Source organism: Heliangelus exortis, chromosome 3 (genome assembly GCF_036169615.1).
Source record: "Heliangelus exortis chromosome 3, bHelExo1.hap1, whole genome shotgun sequence".
Taxonomy (NCBI): domain Eukaryota; kingdom Metazoa; phylum Chordata; class Aves; order Apodiformes; family Trochilidae; genus Heliangelus; species Heliangelus exortis.
Genome location: NC_092424.1, coordinates 11587179 through 11609048, shown reverse-complemented (window position 1 = coordinate 11609048; position 21870 = coordinate 11587179). Strand labels below are relative to the sequence as shown.

The following is a 21870-nucleotide window of genomic DNA, read 5'->3' as shown; positions in this document are numbered from 1 at the left end:
CTCCAACCATTTTAGTAAATGAATGAATAACGTATTGTATAACCTCTGACTGCTGGGCTCTTTGATTTTTTTTTCTCAGCGACTGTAGAGGCTGGTACTGCAAGAGGCAATCCCTCTGCAGCTGGTACAGGATGATTTATAAGCATGTTTCATTAGCACAGCACTGTACTTCACTAAGCTAAAGGACTGAAGATGAGTTTAGGGAGAAGATTTCATTTACTGTTTTGAGTAAGTGAGATGCATGGAAGATGAGCATGAGTTCTGTTCCTACAGGTATCTTCAAGAAGTGGGCTACACTGACACGATATTGGATGTGAAGTCAAAACGAGTACGAGCTTTATTGGGTCTCTCGAGTGATGCTTCAGAGAAGGAAAACAGAAGTCAAGAGCCAATGGTAAATGGCACAGAAGGCCAGATTAAGGAGAACATGATGATTGGGTAAGCATCAGGATGGCAGTTATCTTTCTGCATATATGCATTTAATGATGTAGAATGAATTTTTGTTTACTGAAAAGATTTCAAGGCTTTTTCCCTAAGTGGAGATTAGAGCAATTTTAACTAATTTTTTTACATGAAGCAGAAAGCGTGGAGGTAACTCTTAAGATTCACAGTTTAAAAGTGCCATAATTTTTTTCAGTTGGGTGGCAGCACAAAGTCAAATCAAGCCTCTTTGAAATACCATTACCAAGTGGTTAGAGGTCAGCTTTGTATCAAGTTAATGGTTTATTTGTATTGCTAGAAATGTTACTGTATCAATTATAGGCTTTGCTCTCTTGGTCTGTGCTGACTATGACATGAAAATCTGTAGGAGATACAGACCTTTTTTACTGAATCTGGAAAACAAATTCACTTGTTACATTCTCAGTCTTGTTGGCTTTCCACTAACAGATATACGGATGTAAACGTGACTCAGATGTATGGTTATTAATTTCTGTCTTTCATTATTTTTAACACTATGAAAAGTCAGGCAAGGAGAGTAAAAGCTTGTGCTTACTCAAACATAAGAAGCATTTTTGTGTTTCTTCCCTTTTCCATGCAGAACCTTTTTTTTTTTTTTTCAAATTAGAGCACAGCATAGGTTAAATTTGCAACTTACCTCTAGAGGCTTCAGTAGACCAATCTATTTATTATTATTTAAGATACTGTAGTTGCAAAACTTGAAAAATAATGAAAATTATGCAGAATTGTTTATCTGAACAGTACATGAGGTAACTGTTCCCAGTGGCTTGTGCTGTATTCTCAAGCACAGCTTTCCTCAAAGATCCTCCCTTTTTTTTCCTTTTCTTTATTGATGTGGCAAAATTCAGACCATTTTTTCCTAAGGTCTAATACTGTTAAATGACCCATTCTGGTTTTTTTTAAAAGCATTTGTAAAATTTCATTATACCCAGCAGATAGCTGCAGCAACTTCAGGCCAACTAGTTACATAAGGGCACAAGTTCATTGTTATGTAATTAAATTTAATGCTGTGAGGTGGAAAATTTGAATGTATGAGAAAACCCTCAAGCTACTAAAATATATTGTGCTGCTACATTGTTAACAACCCAGGTCATTTATGTACAGAAGCATTGTTTTTGAAGAACAAGGAATGCTTGATAGATTACAATAACAATTTTAGTTCAATTTCTGGTGAAGGGGTCACTTCTTCTCAGGGGAAGTGGGTAAAAAAAGCTCCCTCTCTTGCACTTTTACATTTATTTAAATGTGTTTATTTCCGTTTTGAAACAGGTGGATATTTTTATAAGGCATTTATTTGGTGAAGAAAGTGGTCGGACAGTGATTTTGATACAGCTGTTTTGGATACGTTTGTATTTCTGTGTATTTGCTTCTTACTCTGAGTAGATCTGATATTAGGTTTAACACTTTACAGACTACCCTGTGGCTGAGGATATTCACTGTTGGAGAAAAATGAGCTCCCTTCCACTCTCTTCTAAGCTCTACAAGCTTGTCAACTACAAGGCTGGTTAGGCTGTGTAGTTTAAGGAACTGTTCTCAGCTCACTTGTGATGTGTAAGGTGGAAATCTGTATTGGAAGGCTTAGGGGAGTGTTTTGTTACACGGTGTGTGAGAAATGATTAGAGGGTTTTACACTTGAAGAATTTTCTAGGGATCTGTTCAACAGTCACATCAGTCTTCATGGGTGATTTTGAGTTTGTGGATGTTGGATGATACCTCCCTCACTGAGAGGAAAGAGTTGGGATTTTGCTAAAATACCTCAGTCAGTGAGAGTACAGGACTGGCTTTCCATGGTGTGATTTTTCTGGATGGTTCAAATAGGCTTTCAGGTCATCCTTTTCAATTTTTTTGTGCAGGAGGCATTCTGTAGGTCTCTTCCTGGTGGAGACTGCCTTTTATTTAACAGCTATTTCATCATGTGCTGCTCTATACTATAAAATGCTACACCTCCTTGTTTTGGTGGCATATGGCACTATTTACCTCCTCTCAACTGCATAATTGCTTGCCTCAGATTTCAAAACACAGTTTTATAGCAGATGGGAATTCAGGAAGGAGATGAGTTGTTCCAGAGTAACTCATACTTACCTGTTCCCTGCCTCATCTCTTGGCAGTGTTACTTCAAAAAGAAGGTGTTCTATACATACTTGAGAGTATTAGCATTGAATAGGTAACAGAGTTAAGGCACATGGATCCTGCTCCTGATTCCAACTGGAGTGTTCTTACTGAGTGTTTGGAAACTTCATTCAGCACCAAAACTGGGAAAAATTTAGGTGGCTTAGCTAAATTCTGACTCACAGTTGAGACAGGGGCATTCTTTGAAGCAATCTCACCAGTGCTGGTGGGAGGGCAAAAAGATAGGTAGTTCTTTTAGCAGCCTCATGTTATTCCCAGGGTGCTTGTGAAGTGAGAAGAGGATTTGGGCCCTGTCAAGCTTGTACAGTTGGAAGAATTGCTATGGACAAGTGCTTGCAGTTTGGTAGTGATCGAGGAGGAAAGTTATAGTGAGATACTGAGAGAACTAGAAACCAACCAAAACCAGAGTAAAATCTCAGAAGTTTGAGGACCTGTGCGTGTACTTGCCAGGGCCAGCAGACAGTAGGACAGCTGGAGGCTACAATGCAGATGGAGGATGCTCTGTGGCTGCATGGATACACTGAAACTCTTGCTAGCACCACAGAAGCCTGTGGACTGTTCAAGCCAATGCAGTTTGCAGTTTGGCAAGTTTTGTTGTTTGAAATGTTTAATGAACATTGATTTCAAATATCTGCTAGCTAATCTGAGGCTAGTGGTCAACCTCAAGGTATTTTAGTTACATTTGAAGAGCATATTTCTGGACCAAATGGAATGCCTGGAAGTGATTTGAGTCTTAACAGGGAATACTTATGTTAAAAGGGAGAAAATGCAGCTCATAAAACAATTTGTTCAATCTTGGAAGAACTGCATAAATACTGTGGACCCAGCTGAGACTGCAGATTTTAAGCCTGATTTTTAGAAAAATATTTATATGGAAGGAAGAATTTGAGAAGTGGACTATGGGGACTGAAGAAAGAGAAAGCTTGTGGGTGAGAAACAATGAAGAGAAATCAACGGGAGTTTGGAAAGAACGTGGGTGAATGTGATGAGGAGATTACACACTAGAAGGGAAAATGGCACAGTGAGAAACAGCAGGAAAATTGATACAATGATGCATTTTGGGAACAGGAAAATGGAGGGCACATTGGCTTAAAATTTCTTTAAAGATTTCTCCATGGAGCAGTGTAAATTGCTGAAAGAACAGATTGGCTGAACTGCCTTCTGTGCAACTGAACACTTGGGATAAATCCCAAAGAAAATTAAAAAGGGTATTTGCTTGTATGCTACCATATGGTTACATTCTTGGGAGGAGAGATGGGGTAATGGAAATGGGAAATAAAACTTCCTTTATGTTTTGACTGTTGCTTATTGGTAATCAACCAGTACCTTCTTGGTGAAATGAAAGTGGTGGAGAATAAAACAAATTGGTACGGAGAGAAATTCCAGTGGAAGAATGGAAAAGCTGATGTTGTCAGCACAGTCTGAATCCTAGCACAGTTTTTGCCTATTAATCTGTGTGTAGTGATCATTGTTGCTACGGGTCAGATGGCTTACCCTTGAAAATAATCACTGGCATTTCCAGGAAAAAGAGAAGTGTGTGTGTCTCCTGTTGTCAGAAGTAAAGTCAGGTAGCTTTCTACTGCTGAAGGTATGTGAAAATGTTTACTGTAGTGCAAACACATTTAAAAAATGTTTAGTTGCAGTAGACAATATGTGAACTTGAATGCTGCTAGGCTTTAGTTATTATAGAAAATTGTCATCTGGACAGTAATACCCCCAGCTTAGTTCTCTGTATCTTAAAGGGCTGCAGTTACATCAGAGAACTTTCCCCACCTCTTTGATTTTCTTCTCTCCTCTTGCTACAGTGATGAACAAACTACTGTTGTCTGAAAATCTTTTAAAACCAAATCAGTTTCTCTTCTTCCTATTAGGTGAAGTAGCCTCAGTCTTTGTTATTAGCTGCTACATCTATGGCCAAACTTGTATTCTTACATTGCCTGTTTATTTGCTAATGTACAGATCATCTTGAAAAATTAGCACTCAAGACATCATGCGGATTTTGAATGCACCCTGAAGATTTTGATTCCATAAATGAAATGTTAATATGATAACCTGGGATAGATATAGTCTCTGTATCCACTTTTTAAATGGAATTTGAAAGGGAATCTATGCTCAGTTTCTTCCGATCAGCTCACTTGCATTACGAAAGATAAGTACCACTTGGCATGACTGGACTCAAAAAATAGATACTAAAATAATAGCTTCATCATAATGGTTTAAACTCTTAACACCTGCAGTGAGAAGAATGGGTGCTTTTCCCTAACAAATCAAAACAGAAATTAAAGCAGTTTGCAAATGTTACTAGTAGCCTTGAAAACATTGTATTTAAGTATCTTCAGTTCACTTATTACCTCATTTTTTTAATAGCTTTATCTTATTGACTGAAACCTAACCAGTCAGATTAATTTACCTTCTTGAAGGTGTGTATCTGACTACCATTTGATATGAGTGGAAGCAAATACAATACAGGAACAGAACTGGAAAGGAATTGGGTTGTGCCAAGTATATGTATGCATATACACATATATACAAATGTGTTTCTAGGTAAAAACAACAGTGGTAAATGATCTGTGTCCTTGCTAAGGATCTGATCGCTAGAGCTATATTTAAGTAGAAACTTTTTAAAGGTCAAGATCCCGAATGATGCATCAGTACATGTCAAACTGATCTATTGTCCTTTTTTATTATATTGGAACTGTGTATGGCTTCCACTGCCTATATATGACCAAAAAGTCATCAAACCTCAATTTTGAGAGCAAATCCAAAGACCTTTACAAGTATTAGAATGAAACATACTGAAGACCTTATCTTTTTCTTGTACAACAAATCATTCCAACTGGCACTTAAGTGAATGAATGTTTTTCTATATCAGGAGGCCTTGAATAACTTGCATCTCTAAATCCTATTAACATTGACTCATGTAATGAAACTGCTGCATACTGTCTGGTGATTGTTGTGCTTTGACCTGCTTATAAAATGGTTTATTTGTGAATATATATATATATATATGAATTTAACAACCTGAGGTACCATCTGCCATAAAAAAGATTTCCAAAAGAGTATGCAAGACTAAAATAATGAATTACAAAAAGAAAAAAAAACCAAAAGCCAACACAACAGAATCTCTTTGCCTTACTCCCTTTACTGTTGTGGGGATTTTTGTGTGTGTTCTTTTCACTTTTTTCCCCCCTTTGTCCTTAGCTCCATCTTGCAGTGATCTAATAGACACTTAGGCAAGACCTGGACGCTTCCAGATGCATTGAAGCAGAAATAAGAAATTGGCTAGCTGGGGGGTTGTATGAACAAAGTAATGCCAATGGACCACACTTGTCATTTCATTGTTGCAGATCTATGGCTTAATAGTGTGAGGGATGCTTCTTGGAAATGTCACATAAGACTCATGGTACAGAGAGAATGGGGAGAAAGGCAGAGAATTTGTACAGTGGAAGAGAGAGAAGCAAAGAGGAATGGAGAAATAATATGGAAAACCTACTTAAATTTTTCAAACATTGAATTTATTTTCAATTTTTATTCTTTAAAAAGCTTTTTTGTTTGACATTACAGTTATCTGACTAGATTTGGAAAAAGAAGTGGCCTTTCCTCTTTAAGTGACATTACTTCATGGTTCCAATTTACATCCAAACCATTTTGTAAGCATTGCTTACCACTTGTAGTATATTTTGCACTGGTTCTTGCATTGTGTGGTGTGAGATTTCAAAGGTTGTGATGAACTGTCTAGCCTGCCCTGTGCCCCTTGTGTGTAAGTTTTGAGGGTTATGTTTCATAGTTTTATGAACTATTAGTTCAATGTTTTCTGTGATCCATAATGAAAGATTTTGCACAGTATGGTAGATTTAACAGACAGCCCTCATAGAAAGGAGTACGTTTGGATTTGCATGCATTTATTAACTGCTTCCTCAGTTAGAGAACTCAACTGGCCACACTGGAAAGACTATGTTAAAATGTGAAATGACTAAATTATATTAAGAATTGATAAAATTTATGACTTTGCAGTGGCATGGCTAGATAGCAGGAGGAAACTGAGCCTATGAAAATGGCTCAGGATAGAATATGCTACAATAGCTCTTGGAAAGCTCAGTCACAACAGCCCCCCAGAAACAGTTCTCAGCCTAAGCTGACCTTGTGTTTAGTTAACTTTACTATGGTTTTTCTTCCTGGTTCTGAATTTACCAATAAAATCTGGTTTTAAGGTAATTTGTGTATGTCTTTGATAAAACAAACAAGCAGGAGGTGCCTCTTCTTTTCCTTTTGAGGGAGAGTGTAGGACCAAGGCAATTAATGGCCTTGTAGTTGGGCAGTTCATGGGAGGAGTTCCTGAGAGTCTCCCTGGACATAACCACAGACTCCCAAGGGTTATTGTCAAGAAGGAAGTAATGGTACAAATACTGAATGTGTGGGTTACAGAGAAAATAATTGTGTCTGTATAACTTTATTCTAAGTTAAAGTTTTAACTTTATTCTAAGTTAAAACTTTGCAATGTGAAACATTGATCATGTTGGGAGCAGGGAAGGTATCATCAATGCGCTGGTTTAGTTTCCATGTAGCAACTTCACCTTTCCTATAGATTGTGGTTTCTACTCTTCACTCAGTAAGAAACAGGATTTATATCAAGATCCTGCACATTGAATGTTTCGAGCCAGTTAGACACTACTTTTGGTAAAGCTACCAATATTTGGATGTTAGGGCCAACTGGATTTTTACACAAAATGCTTGTCTTGAGCCGTGTGACTGTAGGGCAGAAGATGAAGGGCTGGCTGTATGGCCCACGGCGGCCCAGCAAGAGGCACTCTTGCTTTAAGAAGTATCTACAAATCATATCTCTTAGATTCCGTGGGAGGAGATTATTGTGATTTTTTCAGTCCTGGAGGGACCAAGAAGTTAAAAATAACATGAATAATTGAACAGCCTGTAAAATGCAAGTTTGAGTGAGGCTAAGGGCCATCACAGTTGCAAAACGTTGTGGCGGCTTCTGAGGAAAAAATATTCATGTGATTTCAGATTTATGTGACTTTAAGGGAGTTAAGTATTTAAGTTACCATCCCATTTTTAACAAGCACTTTGTGTTTTAAACAGGAAAAAACATCTTATCTTTGGGAATCAGAAGTTCTCTGTGTTAAGAGTAGTATTTACAAAATCTGCGGGCTGCCTCTCTGTAAATAGTAAGATGGAAACCCCAGCAGCATTCGTGTGTAGCTATGCTTCACTTTCTGGCACTGCTTAATGTATTTGTTATGCTTGTGATGAGCAATCAGTCCTGTTGTACTTAATCATGTGCAGATGTGAGTAGCAAGAAGTCTCTCTGCCCAAAGTCTTTCCTGCCTACACTACTGGAGGGGAGGATGTAATGCACAGAGCTGACTGATAGATGATGTCTTGGTTGAATGGATTGCTTGGTTGATTGATTGATTTAGTTATTTGTGTTAGAAAGTGGTGAGTTAGCAGAGAGGAAACCCTCAAGGAAAGAAGGCAAATTTAGGTGCTGGGGAGGAAACCTTGTAAGGGAGGTATTGCAGAAAATGGTTGAGAAGGAGCAGTGGGAAGGAGATTCGGACGAAGCAGCTGAGGAGCACAGGGTGAAGGAAGTTTCCAGCAAAATGGTTGCTCCATGCTTTCTGCTTTGGCAGCTTCTATAACTACCTCTGCTGTCTGGGGTTTCTTGCTTGTTCTTCCCCAGCAATTTTCTTCAGATAGTATGGCTGGGGAATGAGGAAGACACCTAAATTCTTGCACTTTAAAAATTATATCCTCCCATATATATGTTTTGATCCAGGATGGTCCAACAAAGAGCAATTGTCCTTTTTGGTTTATTTGATCTTCACTTATTTGCAATAGGTCCTGAACCTTGTCATGGTCCTGCCTCATTTGTGCCTGTAATGCTACAGTTTATGCATCAGTCCCTGACTTTGGAGCTCCATTCTATTGTTATCACCTATTTTATTTTTTTTTTTCTAAAATAAGATTTAAAGTAACTTACTGTACTATCCTACTCTGAATGTATTTTTGCCACTTCTGCTTTTTAAATATTTTGTTGTAAATGACTCTATTAATAGAGAACTAAAAAGAAAATAATGAAACAAGCAAGCTTCAATTTGCCATCAAGCTACATATCAAAGTAACTAAAGCTAGATATTTTCTTACATATATTTTACAGTATTCCTAAGTGTTCATGCTGACAGTAGTACCTAAAATGCATTACAATTTATGTCCTTCTAAAGGATGACACATAGCTAAATTACTGAGTTACTTTTCATTTGACTACTCAAGCATAGTGGGGTACAGAATAGCAGCTCAAACTGCCTGTTGGCCTAAAGCTTCTTTTCACTGTGGACTTCTTTTCACTTAAGTACTTTAAATAGTCTGTCAATTCTGTTTTCTTTTTTTAGTTCTTATTAATTCTTTCTTGGAAGTTGTGCCTTAGCACAAATAATCTTCTGTGGTACTATGCTGACTTTGTACATTTTTGTACTGTACAGAGTTTTGAAATACATGATAAACTGCTGTGCTTTTCAATGCATGAGATGCCTTTTACCCCACTGTGTAAATGGGGATACACAATTATCTATATATCCTGCCCACTAAAGTATGTAATAATTAATATGATAGTTGAATTCAGATCAGCTGCTTGAAGCTTATCTTTTTGCTGGACACTTCGAAGTTCAGTGTGAGAGCCTGATTTAAGATCAGATGAGTACAGATCCAAATCTGTGTGTGAATAACTGCAAATTCTTGTACCTGTAGAAGGATATTGTTGTCTTAATAATAAGTTCTGTTGATTAAAATTTAGTCTGTTTGGTATTAGTTCAGATGTGCTATTTATTGTAGCATGTCTAATGGCTGCTAACATAGGTCAGCAGCCATATTTTTACATGGCAGACTTGATGCTGCATAACACAAAGGAAAAAAAAACAACCAAAACAAACTACCAAAAATATAATTATGGCCAGATGATTTAGTGTACTAAGAGTTTAGCAGGACACACAAAATTTGCTGAAAGTCAAGAAGTTACTCAGGTGAAGCACATCACAGGTTTTACCTTATAGAGTTTTGTGTATTGGAAACAGCAGAATAACATTGCCACAGGGTTTCTGTGGAAATGTGTTATTGCAGATTCATGAGGTATTGCAGTATGACAAAGTAATGTTTACTTAAAGAAAAATATTAAGGAGTCCTTTTGGGTTTCTTGTAGAAAAAAGAGGATCAAAATACTGCAGGAAGCAAGGCAAATTTTAGTCACGTTTGAGATTGTTCTCATCTGAGATAAGATATAGGGAAATAATCTCAGTAGTGACCATGAAAGCATTCTGTGCATTGTGATGTATTATGCTTCTGTGAATGTGGAATTTCTAGTGATATGCAAAATCTTTATCAGCTTTCTTGGCCTGTAAAGATGAGTAAATGAAAAAAGGGTAGGATAGCAAATTGGCTTAATGAGATGTAGACATACTGGGGCTGTGAAGAAGCTGCTCCTGCTAATTGTTGTCATCTAAGCATAGAACTCCTTGAGCAGTGACTGATAAAGAAGAGTTCTGCTTATCATGCCTAGTAAGACACATCAGAGCTTTTACCCTTGGATGTCTCCTGTAATAAACCTTTGAAAAATGTTATTAAGAAGCACTGGAATAAGAGGGTGTTGGATGGATAACAGGTGTATACACTGCAGGGATCTTAAAAGGCCTTACCGTATAGGCTTATTAGTTGATCAAACCTTTTTGAAATGAGTCATATCAGAAGCAAAATGTATTGTTAGCAAGGCACTTGCTGATAGTAAGGGTGACAGCCCAAGACAAGTTAGAGCTGCAGTTCTGAAAAGGCAGAGACTTCTGTGGTTTCAGTGGTTACGAAAATCAAGATGACGTGCATTTAGTGGTGAACTTTGAAAAACAGACTACTAATTAAAGGTAAGAAAACAATATAGCTTATCTTTACTGCTGTAAGGTCATATAAAAGAATGTATGAAGTTTTTCTGCAAGAAATCATTGCAATTCAAACTAATATTTTTTTTTTCATCACTTTATCTTTGAGGGATTGTTAGAGAAGTGTGTCTTCTGTGTAGAAAACACAATACCTGTTGTTAATTTTGGGATTGCTTTAACTGTATGTCAAGACATATATTACATTTAGTAATGGCTAGAGTCCTGCTTCCTGAATTGTTCCTCCTCAGCTGTTAATGACAACCCTTATGCTTCTTGTTCTGAGGCATTGCCTGAACTTGTGCCAATGTGGTTGTAATTTTACCCAAACGTCACCCATTTCCTTATTTATATAATGTTAACATCTATGTAAAGGTTGTTTAATCATCAATTATACTTTGCCATTATATTGGTATATTGTTTTGTGTCTTTAATGAATTCTAGATCTAGAGTTTGATGTTTCTGGAGGTGGGGAACATAGCAGCAGAAAGGCTTTTGCTGTACATGGATGTACATGTGGGAGGTCAGCGTAGTAGCTGTAATTCACACCCTTGTTGCTGAGGCTTTCAGGGGTGGTGTATCAGAATTGGTGTTGCTTTTGGGCACCTATCAGATTATCATTGCTTTATGCAATGAATTTCAAAAAATAAAGTGTCTGTTGTAGTAATCACAGCTTGATGGAGAATAATTTTTTGGTTCTAATAAGTTAGTTTATGGATAATTTTATTCTGTTAATCCACAAACCTTTTTGCTTGTAATAGTATGATTTTCCCTGTAGGCTTATTTTAGTCTTCTGTGTTGTTGAACATCATAATATAGAACAGACTGGTAATTGCAAAAGTTACTTTGCAGTGGGTTTTTTTGACTTACGATGGTGGTTGTTGTTGTTGTTTAGGAAACCTGAATTGACTGACTCTGCCTCTCTGCTAGAAACCTTCAAGTTTCTTGAAAATGCAGCTGCAGACTTTAGTGATGAAGAAGATGAAGAAGATATTGAAGGAAGGGAGAAAACAATCATTGATACTGCAACAGTGAGTGGAAAAAAAATAATTGAAAAAGTTACGAAGAACAGAAAAATTGAGATTAATGAAATGCCTATAAGCAAAGTATATGACTGTGTATGTACACATGCAAATATTAATGCATCTCTATGATGATCTGTCCAAGCATGTGTGCATAAGAGGAATAATGTATGCATTTCTGAGTCTGTGCATACAAGTTAAGCTTTGCCATCTTTCTGGCATTACATATGGCAGATTAGAATTTTTTTAACCATCTTCCTACTATTCCATACTACCTAGTATTTATGATATGTATTTCATACACAATATATGAAATATATAAATTTATGGTAGCAGATGTTCTAGTTCTTTTAAGTTTTCATCTTGGATTGAAGGTATTGTTTAGAACGTTGCCTCTCATGAAAACCGTATATTTTCTGTTACCAAAATGTGGTAATTTTTTTTTAACCCAGTTTGCTTTTGAATTCGAAAGGGAAATGCAGTTTAAACATGGAAATATCACGTTTAAATAACAGTAATATCTGAGGAAGTATTCAGGACGGAATGATTTCAGCCTTATCTAAGCATATTAGGTCTTGTCAGTTGTGGTTATTTTTTTTCTTAGACTTGTCTTTTGGACTACATGTGGAGTGATTTCAGAGGTGAGAGTTTAAAAAGGCAATTTTCAGAGAAGCAGAATGGTTCTGGTTTTGCTGATGTCCTTTCCACAGCATTATGAGTTTTTTGTGGGTATTATGTTTTTTTAAAAAATCTGTATTAAGAGGAAGTTTGTACCTTTCTGGCATAAAAAAAATAGTAATGGTCTAGATCAGTGTAGATTCATTATCAAGTGATTAATTATTGGTGGTCATAGGAAGAAAGATGACACATAAGTACAAATACAGTTTGACTTAGAAATCCAAACAAAATTTTAAAGCTTATTCCAGATTTGCTTATTAATGTATACTTTTCTGCTTCTTCAACTCACTGTTAGGATTTTGCATAGAAGGCAAGACAGTGCTGCTCAGTACAGTCTGAAGATGTCTGTGTAACTTAATTCAGCTTTTTTCTCTCCTTCCTGACCCCTCAGATTGTAAGGAAAAGAGTGCTATCTGACAGCAGTGAAGACAGAGATACAGAAGAGGCTTTGAAAGAATTTGACTTTTTGGTTACCTCAGATGAAGGTGATGGTGAATCAAGAAGTTCAGGAGATGGAACAGACTGGGGTAAGGAAATTAAAGGGATTGGACCAGGAGAGGAAATTGCTGAGAATATATTGTGAAGATTAATTGAGATCTCTGTTGGGATCACAGCACAGTGTGAATATTCCTACAGTAAATAATGGGCAGACAGAAGTCCTCTTGACATAACATTCTCATTTTCCTGTATACTGCTTTAATGTAAGGATTCTTAAAAATTAATGCTGGTAGTAATTCTTTTTCATTTTCTTTAATAGTAGGAATTTGCATAGAATTTAATTTTATGAGTGGGATGGCCCATGCTAATGAAGGGCTCTGATAAAGCAGTATTTTAGTTATGGCATTAAAATTATTTTTTCATCTTTGCTTTCTCCCACTTTGATACAGAGAGTCATAAAGACTGAATTACTTGTACTCTTACTGTGTGTTAGCTGTTTGGGCAATATGAGCTATTCAGTTGCTCAAATTTTCTTTTATAATCTATGAGAAAAACATATCTTTTAAGCCCCTAGTTACAGAGAGATATTTCACAAACTGTTCTCTGTCCTTTGAGTTTCATGTCCTGCAACCCAGAATGCCAGCATCCACTTTACCTTGACATAATTCTGCATAAATCTACTACACTGGGAAAAGGAAAATGAAGAGAACTAAGTATCTGATGGGGATTTGTTTCCTCTTTGAGCTGCCCTGGAAAGTTTTAAACATAAATGGATGCAGAGGGAGCTATGGAAGATGAATAGAAAATAACTGACCTTTATCATAAAACATTGACATATAGATAAGCCCTGGTAGCTGTGGCTCTTACAGGAGCTAACACCTCCAAGGTGCTGTATTTCACTGAAGCCATGTCCAGCTCCTCAGCTCCTGGCTGGACTCCAAATCATTGTTCATTGGGATGTAGTCTCTGCTCAAGTAGACATGTCTCAATTTTGAGGAGTGTAGCAGTTCACCAAACAAATTTAGGAATATTTCTCATATTTCATTAAAAAGATTTTTATTAGGTTGATTCGATACTTTTCTTTAAAAATAAAATTTTATCCAATTATGCTTCATAAGTGTAGGTATTGTTGGTGTCACCAAAAAATCAGTATGCCAACAGGAGCTTTTTTGTTCTCAATTTCAGTTTTGGTTGATTTTTAATTTCATTGATGACTGCTGAGTACAAATGAGCATAAGTCTAATAATTAAAACTGAAGAGTCATGGAATGCAGTAGTTACTTTTCTAGAAATATTAAGGGGGGTTTTGTGTTATACACGTTCATGTTTTTTCAATTATTTGTTTCAAAACCCATGTCTTATTAACTGTATATAAAAATAAGATTCTTCAAGAAACTGCCATTATAAATCACTTATATTACTATGATTTAAGTCAAAATGTTAGATGTAGCATGAAAGAGGGAGGTCGTGTATCACGGGTAGGAGCAAAGAGAGGAAGTTCTTTCATTTTGGATCCCAAGCATTACTGATCCTTGAGCCTATTTGTCTTGAAAGGTCCTCAGAAGTGTTCAGGTGTTCAGGTAATTTTTAAATTAGAAAGCACTTGCACAGTAGTAGTTTAGGATCCACTTGTGAAGTTGAACAGGACTTGTAGTACATGCAGGAAGCATCCTGGGACAGTCTGTAGAAAATTAATGTATTAAGTATTTTCACTTAAGATTGTATTGCAACAATGCAGTCTAATATAAATCCATTTAAACTTCTTAGAGGAGAGCAAAAAAATTTAGCTAGCCAGGGAGGAAACTCATGATTAAAACAAGTCAAGTCATGTTGACCAGTAACATAGTGGCTGCTTCTAAACATAATACTTACTTCCCTGGAGGAAATAAAAAGCTCAAAAATATGTCCTGATTTATTATAAAGTAAATGTTGCTTACATTCGTGAACAGCTATATGCTTAGCTATAGAAATTAAGCAGGTGAAATTTCATCTCAATTTTTAGAGAAAATTCTGAGCAAATGGAAGTAGAATGTGAGTAGCAATTTTACAGCTTTCATGAGCTTGGTGCTATTTCTGTCTGTTTAAAATAAAAGACAAATGCCATTGACAGCAGCTGTTACATCCTTCAGTAGAGATCACTTGGTGACATTATTGAAAAAGGATGTTTCATTTGTTTCACTTTGTTTAGAAAAGGAAGACCAGTGTCTCATGCCTGAAGCTTGGAATGTCGACCAGGGAGTAATAACCAAACTCAAGGAACAATACAAAAAGGAGCGCAAGGGGAAAAAGGGGGTGAAGAGTAAGTGGAAAACATTGCACTTTAAAGTCATAAATCCCACATCTTTCACATCCTTAATTCTATCTCTCTTTCAATGTTTTCCTAAAATTACTTACTCTTTTACTTTGCTGCTCCTGACTGCTTTCCTGTTCACCAGTTCTCAGGGGTTGAAATTGACAGTATCAGTAAAGTTACCTGATAAATAGTTGGATCAGATATAACTTCTTCCAACTAGGTGTTGGATTAATTTAAAGTTCTTGCTTTGAGAATGGACCATACTTCTGTTATTCAGAAACATTACCTGTAAAAGCCTTGATTTATTAGTTCACACTTCAATATAGAAGATTTCAGAACCCTTTCTTAGCTGGAAGCATGCCAGTATCTCAGGAAGAGTTAAAGTCTGGTATGTAAATAAATAAAAAAACCAAACAAACCATTTTGAGTATCCTGTTAGATGACAGAGGGAGAAAACAGGTTAATTTCTACCCCTGTTTATACTTAACATTCACAACATGCAAGTCATGCTGTCATCATAATTTGTTATGCAGGGCTCGAAATAGGAAGCAACCCTGGCCATGAATTTATTTGTAAATCACAGGATTTATTTATTGGCTTTTGTACTTGTGGGACTAGCCTTTAAAAATGTTGGATATCGTCATCCAAACAAAAAACTGTTATCAGTATCTGAAATACAGTTTCTAGCCCTGTATTATTTTTTGTTACATTTCTTGAAATACGAATCTGTTTTGTTAAATCAGTCTTTTTGGATACGTAAACTTTAAAAGTTTTTGAATGCAGGTGAAATATTTAAAATGAAACACAGTGTTCACAGCTATGTTTCAGACATCTAGCCATATTGAGAATTCATGTGTAAGATATGTAAATTAATAATATTGCATGTAGTCCAGTAAGAAATTTGAGGGATGTTTCTCCCTTTGTGGGAAGATGCTTATGAATTCCAAGGAAATTCTGACATTCCAGAAAAATATGTAATGATGCAAAAGTTGTCAGGTCCTCATATCATTGAGGCTGACTTATTTTGTTACTTTTTCTGTTGATACTGTGATTAGCTGCTGCTCAGCAGTTGGTTGTGTTGCTGAAATTATGCTATCAAATAGAAAAACTAAACGTCTTTTTTTTTAATGTTAAAAAAAAAGTAGAACGTTACCATACTTTAAATATCTCAAATGGCATTTTTGTCATCTTTGGAATCACTTAAGTTGCTAGAAATTAATTGCAAGTTTGACAAGATGCTGAGCTGGCCAACTAAAATGCTCCTGTTTCACAAAATTGAGATAGAGAAGGGATACCAATATATGACTTCAGTGAAATTGATTTTTGTAATCTGTCTGTTATTTTTAGAATGCACAGATGTGCTATCTAGTTCAGAGTACATAGTTTTAGGTTTAACTTTGCAGAAATTAAAACTTTACTGATGAAATTACATTCTTGAACAGCTGTTGAGTGCTTTTTATTTTTTTACAATATAGCTCCATGTTTAATTGTTAGGATAGACATAGATATTATTGGAATATGTTTTATATATTCCTTAAAATATGTAAGGAATATAAGGCAGCACCTGGTCATCCAGTGCTCCTTTGTGAAGATAATTACTTCTCAATACATTTACCTTTTGGATTGATTTGATTGCTTTGATCTTGGGAGACCAAATGGTTTACTGCAGTACAGAAATTAAGCATCTTTCCATGGACAAAGCGTCATTGGAGGGGCATTAGTGCAGAAAAATCAGGAAGAATCTCAGCCTGGTATCAGCTATTCGTGATATTGCATGTAGTGAAGAAGAATGTGAGGAAGAAGTTCAGGGAAAAAGAAGGGACTGAGTATCTTGACATTAAATTGCACGCAGTTTGTTTCTATGACTTCACTGTCATCATAAATGGTGCTTAAACACTTAACTGCTAAATAAAATATTGTTTTTATAAATCGAATATTGTAGTAACACAATCTTGCAAAATCCTATTTGTTGTTTTCCTTAATCAAGTAATATTTTTGTGACAGACAAGTACAATTTAGTTTATTATCTGTCATTATGGTTAGGGCAGACAAAGCAGAGTTTGCTACTACATTAGTAAACGTATGATTTTGCAAGGCTGTAGTAAACACTCCTGTGAAGTAATTAGAGAATAAAATTATAGAATGATTTTATGAGAGAATACATATATTAGAGTACACGTCTGTGTTAAAGCTGCTTAAAAATAGCTGTATTATTTACTGGTCTAGGAAAAAGCGTAATGGACTATGGGTAAGATATTTTCCCATTCTTAATTAAACTTACAACAGGAAAAACTACCGAAGATATGTTTCAGCCTCAATCCTATATAAAACAGTCAAAACAGGGATGTGGGAAAATGATGGAGCAAAGCACAGGTAAGTGTCAAGAAGGGCATGGGTCTTCACCATATGTAGCTTCAGGAAGTAGGCCAGTGAATCCAGTTGCATTTATATTTTAATGTAACTTTTTGGATTATATAGTTCACAATACTACACTACTGCACAAATAAATTTTAAATAATCATGTTGTCATAAGAATATGCTGCACAAAGTACCTGATGCACAAATTTTAAAATACTCACAAATGTCAGCTATTGTTTTGGAGAAGTAGTTATTTTAAGAATCTGTGTGACTCCGTTGGAGGTGTTCTTCAGCATCCCATGCAATTAGCAGTATGAGTTTATGAATGTGGGGAAAATTGTACGTTCACAGCTCTCAAGTTGCTTCTATCACTTTCTTTTCAAGAAACTCATTTCATGCTGGATGATTAGTTATGCTGAAAATAGGTGCTCATTAGTTTTTCTGTGGTAATGTTATAATGCAAAGTAGGATCCATTGTTGCATGTGCTTCTGTAGCATATCTGATAAAAGCAGTGCCATCTTAAGCTATGCATAAACCATTTAATTTTTTGTTTTTTCTGGTTAGGGCCCAACAGGTCAAAGCTGCAAGATATGCTTGCAAACTTGAGAGATGTCGATGATCTCCCTTCGTTGCAGCCATCTGTTGCACCCTCTTCTAGGCCCAGCAGCTCAAGGCTCATTGAACACGAGATAAACAGGACAGATGAAGGTAAGTATTAAAAATGTGCATATACCTCTTGAACAGGGTAGATGCTTGTAGTTAACTTTTGGTTAAAGGTCATCCTTGAAGACTTTCCAACCAGTTTACAAATACCATTCATCATTTATGAGTGTTGCTTAAGTGCAGTAAATGGCATTCCTGTTCCTCCCCTCTCGTCAGTATTAGTCAGGCCAAGACACTTACCTGGGTGAAGTTTTGTCTGAATACCTTTCAACATGAAAAAAATCATTTGGTACTTGGTGGCTTTGTAGTACGAGTATCTTAAGTCCCTTGGTTTTGTTTGTGCTCAGGTCTGGCAGTCAGGTGTGGAATACAAACTCTCAGGGCAGAAGAGCATCTGTTTTTTTTTCCCCACTAACCTAATTTGAAATGTGTGTATATATATATATATATACACATATATAATATGCACACACACACACACAGTTGTATGCATTTCTTCTCCTTTAAGTGCAAAGATTGTGGTTCTGCAGGTAAACATAAATGGGTAGGTATAGCTTTTAGATGCTTGTGCTGATTGTGTAGTGAATCATAGAGAACAACTTACAGCTTGCCAGTGTATTAATTTCATTAATGTGTTCCAAAAATAAAAAAGATGCTTATAGCAGCTAGTCCAAGCATGGGAAGCCATGCATCTTTGCAGTGAGGCATGTGGTTATCTTCATTAATATTATCTCTGAAAGTTGCTAAGTCATCTGATTCAACTGCTACAGTATGCAGCATAATAAAATAAATATATGATATTATATTAATTTGTAGAAGATAGTATCATGTGCTCTTCATTTAAATGGTAAGTATGTCTTTTGAAAAATAAGGAAAACGTGAGTTTCATTTAGCAGTTTTTCAGTGAGTGTGAAAAAGTGGATTGGCCAAGTTGTAATTAAGATGCATAAAAAGCTGTGGTGTTGTGGCATAGTTACCAAAGATCTCAGTAGTTCTATTTCCTACATGCTCAGTAATTTTCTTTATGAAAGAACTGAGTAACTTAGCAACTCTTTGAGAAGTGGAGGAATTTTTTCTTGAACGCTTCCTTTCCAGCTTTTCTCAAATGTACTGAGAGCTGTATTAGCAGAGCTCTTGTTTTCCTGTCCTTTCAAAAATGTGTTTTTAAATTCAAAGACTCGGATGGACTCTCACAAACACAGAAGAGGGCAGCTGATTATTATCAGTGTGAATTCAGTATTAAAAAAACTGTTAGCTGTGTATTCCTTTATAAATCTGAGACTCCACGGTATTTTTGGCATGCAGCATTTTATTCTAGTAACTTTTCAAATTTGATATCCTGTATTTACTGTGTGTTGAGTGTAATATTAGATTGTAAGTTCGAAAGAGAGAAAAATAGAATGGCAGTTTAGACTACTTTAGATGAAGGTAAGAGATGTCTGTGATTAGAAGGCAATGACTGAGACCTAGTCAAGCAACAGAGCTAGAAGGGCTTCTTTTGATTTTAGAAGTAATTGAAGGCAGTCAGGACACTCAGTAGACACATGGGTGTGGAATGGAAAGACCGTGGAAAGAAAAGTTCACTCCAGTCCAACCAATATCAAGTTGAGGTAAATAACATCTGAACCTGATGGCTTCGAGACGAGAGGGAAAGCAGCCTGAACAGATCAGTCTGCTCATTCTAAACCATAGTTTGGTTGGTTTTAACTAAGTGTTGGTGCTTTGAGTCTAAGTAAGACACAAAGAATGAGATGCTCTTTCCTTTTCTCTGCCTGGTAACAACAGTGTTTGCCAAGGCTTGTATTTTTACAACAGAGCTAAAAGGGGAGAAATTATTTACTGAAAACCCCTTGTAATTTGAGACAAAAGGTATATAAAATATACTGAAGTCTTTTGTGTCCAGAAGATAGCACCTTTTCATCTACTCTGTCTCCCTTCTGTTACGTACAGACTTGGAGAGCTGTTGTACAGGAAAGTATAATATTGTACAGTATTGTACAGGTAAAGGCAAAGCTTTTTTTGATGCAGAGCTAAAGCTTCCGTGTTGGAAGTGGGTGAACTCCTCTTAGCCTTTGAGCCTCCTATTTCTGGTGAATCTCCCTATGGATGTGTGTATGTTACAGTGACTTGGAGCTTCTACACACATGCTATAGCAGGTGTAAACTAGTGAAAACCTGGAATTCAGTGTTGACTGAACTCTTAAACTGCTTTTACAAGTATTGATGAATTGTTAGCTTCCAGTTGTATTGCTAGATTGGAGTGCACATAAGCAGCTTCGTTGTAGGCTTGATTTTGAACATGTCTGGATATGGTGTCAGGAAGGTGTCCAGCTGTTCCCAGTAGCTATTCTTTGCCATGTTCTTTTTACTTCTCCAGATCCTATTTGCATATTTTATAGTGGAGCTGGGGGAGGGCCTGAGCATTTCTTGGCTACTTTTGCATTACATATGGGTGGATGGTAGTTTACTTTTTCCTTCTGTGGCTAGTGACACTTGCTGTCTGGAGTTCTTGCATACCTGAAGTGTAAGTACTATGTTCAGAGGATACTGTTTGTTGGTAAATACAGTGATTTGCTTTAGAATAGCTGTTTTTTAATGCATCTTTTTCCATCTTTTTGTACTCAGCTACCTGAGAGATACTTAGTATTTTGAAAGTGGAAAGTATGTTTTTACTAATCAATGCTGTATAAACCCATGTGTCAGTATTATTTTTTTTTATTTTGTTTTCTTGCAGTGGAAGCTTTAACATTCCCACCTTCTTCAGGGAAATCTTTCATTATGGGAACAGATGAAGCCCTTGAAAATGAGCTGGGTCTTGGAGAACTCGCAGGCCTTACAGTAGCCAATGAGGCAGATTCACTGACTTATGATGTAAGTGGTTATTAATGGTAACTCAAGGTCCCACTTCACTTGTAAAGTAATAAATTATACAGTTAATAAAAATTTACATGCATTTTGAGTGTGACACTGCAGAGACATGCTCTACTACTATAGCAAGCTTCTGAGCATGTGATGTATTGTGAATCATCAGGATTGCAATGATATAGAACATCTGTGCAAAAATTCAGTATTTCATTATTATCTCCTAATTTGGGTTCATGTCTTAATTTTTTTGCTAGTCTTAACCTAATTTTTTCTCCAGAAAGGGGTAAGATGGTCTACAAATTTCATGTCTTTTTTAGTTACACCCAAAGCTGTGATCATGAATTTTTAAATTCAGAGGACATGACAAGCCTAAATCATCTGTACAAGGTCTTGATGCATTCAGTGCTTAATTTCATTGTTCAAGTGTCCATATAAACTATTGTGTTTGTCCATGTCTGTTTATCCTGAACCAACAGCTTTCTTTTATGGAATCTAGCATTTCTTTCTCTACCTCTATCCTATTCTGCATGGTTGAGAATATTGCCTACTGCTTGTTAACTGCCTTTATGCACTCCTGTGATCAGGAGTTGTTCAAGGACAGGTTGGATGGGGTTTTAAGCAAACTGGTCTGGTGGAAGGTGTCCTGCCTACACAGGGAGGCTGGAACTAGAAGATTTTCAAGGTCCATTCCAACCCAGACCATTCTGTGAATTCATAGGCATGCTTACCCCAACTCTTGGCTTTTTGTAGTGCTGACAACGTAAAAAAAAAAACAACTGTGTATGAATCTCCTTGCTTGTTTAACTGTGCTCTTTATTGAAGCACAATGAAAGGGTAGTGTTTCCATTCCAAATTTCACTAGAAGTTTAGCTTACATATTGCTTTTTATTTTCTGCTGCTTCATACCTTCTTCCAGCTGCCAAATGTGAATCAGGTAGGACTTGAGGAAATCTAGTATGGTTTTTTGAAGCGTCAGTTTTTCATCATACGGAGGATGAAGTTGAAATATTCATGTGAATTACTGTTGAAAAGTA

General features: G+C 36.4%; 1 protein-coding gene across 6 annotated transcripts in view; it reads left to right on the top strand.

Annotated features, from left to right (window-relative positions):
* Positions 1-21870, top strand: part of STRN (striatin) — a 56670-nt gene that overhangs the window by 25517 nt on the left and 9283 nt on the right. For 2 of the 6 annotated variants that reach the window (XM_071739166.1, XM_071739165.1), the window contains exons 5-11: positions 274-438; positions 11416-11551; positions 12612-12747; positions 14846-14956; positions 17237-17323; positions 17874-18017; positions 20706-20842. In XM_071739166.1, coding sequence (XP_071595267.1) covers positions 274-438; positions 11416-11551; positions 12612-12747; positions 14846-14956; positions 17237-17323; positions 17874-18017; positions 20706-20842 — 916 coding nt within the window. The remainder of the gene's footprint in view (positions 1-273; positions 439-11415; positions 11552-12611; positions 12748-14845; positions 14957-17236; positions 17324-17873; positions 18018-20705; positions 20843-21870) is intronic. The other 4 variants (XM_071739169.1, XM_071739168.1, XM_071739170.1 and 1 more) reach the window with 3 other exon arrangements.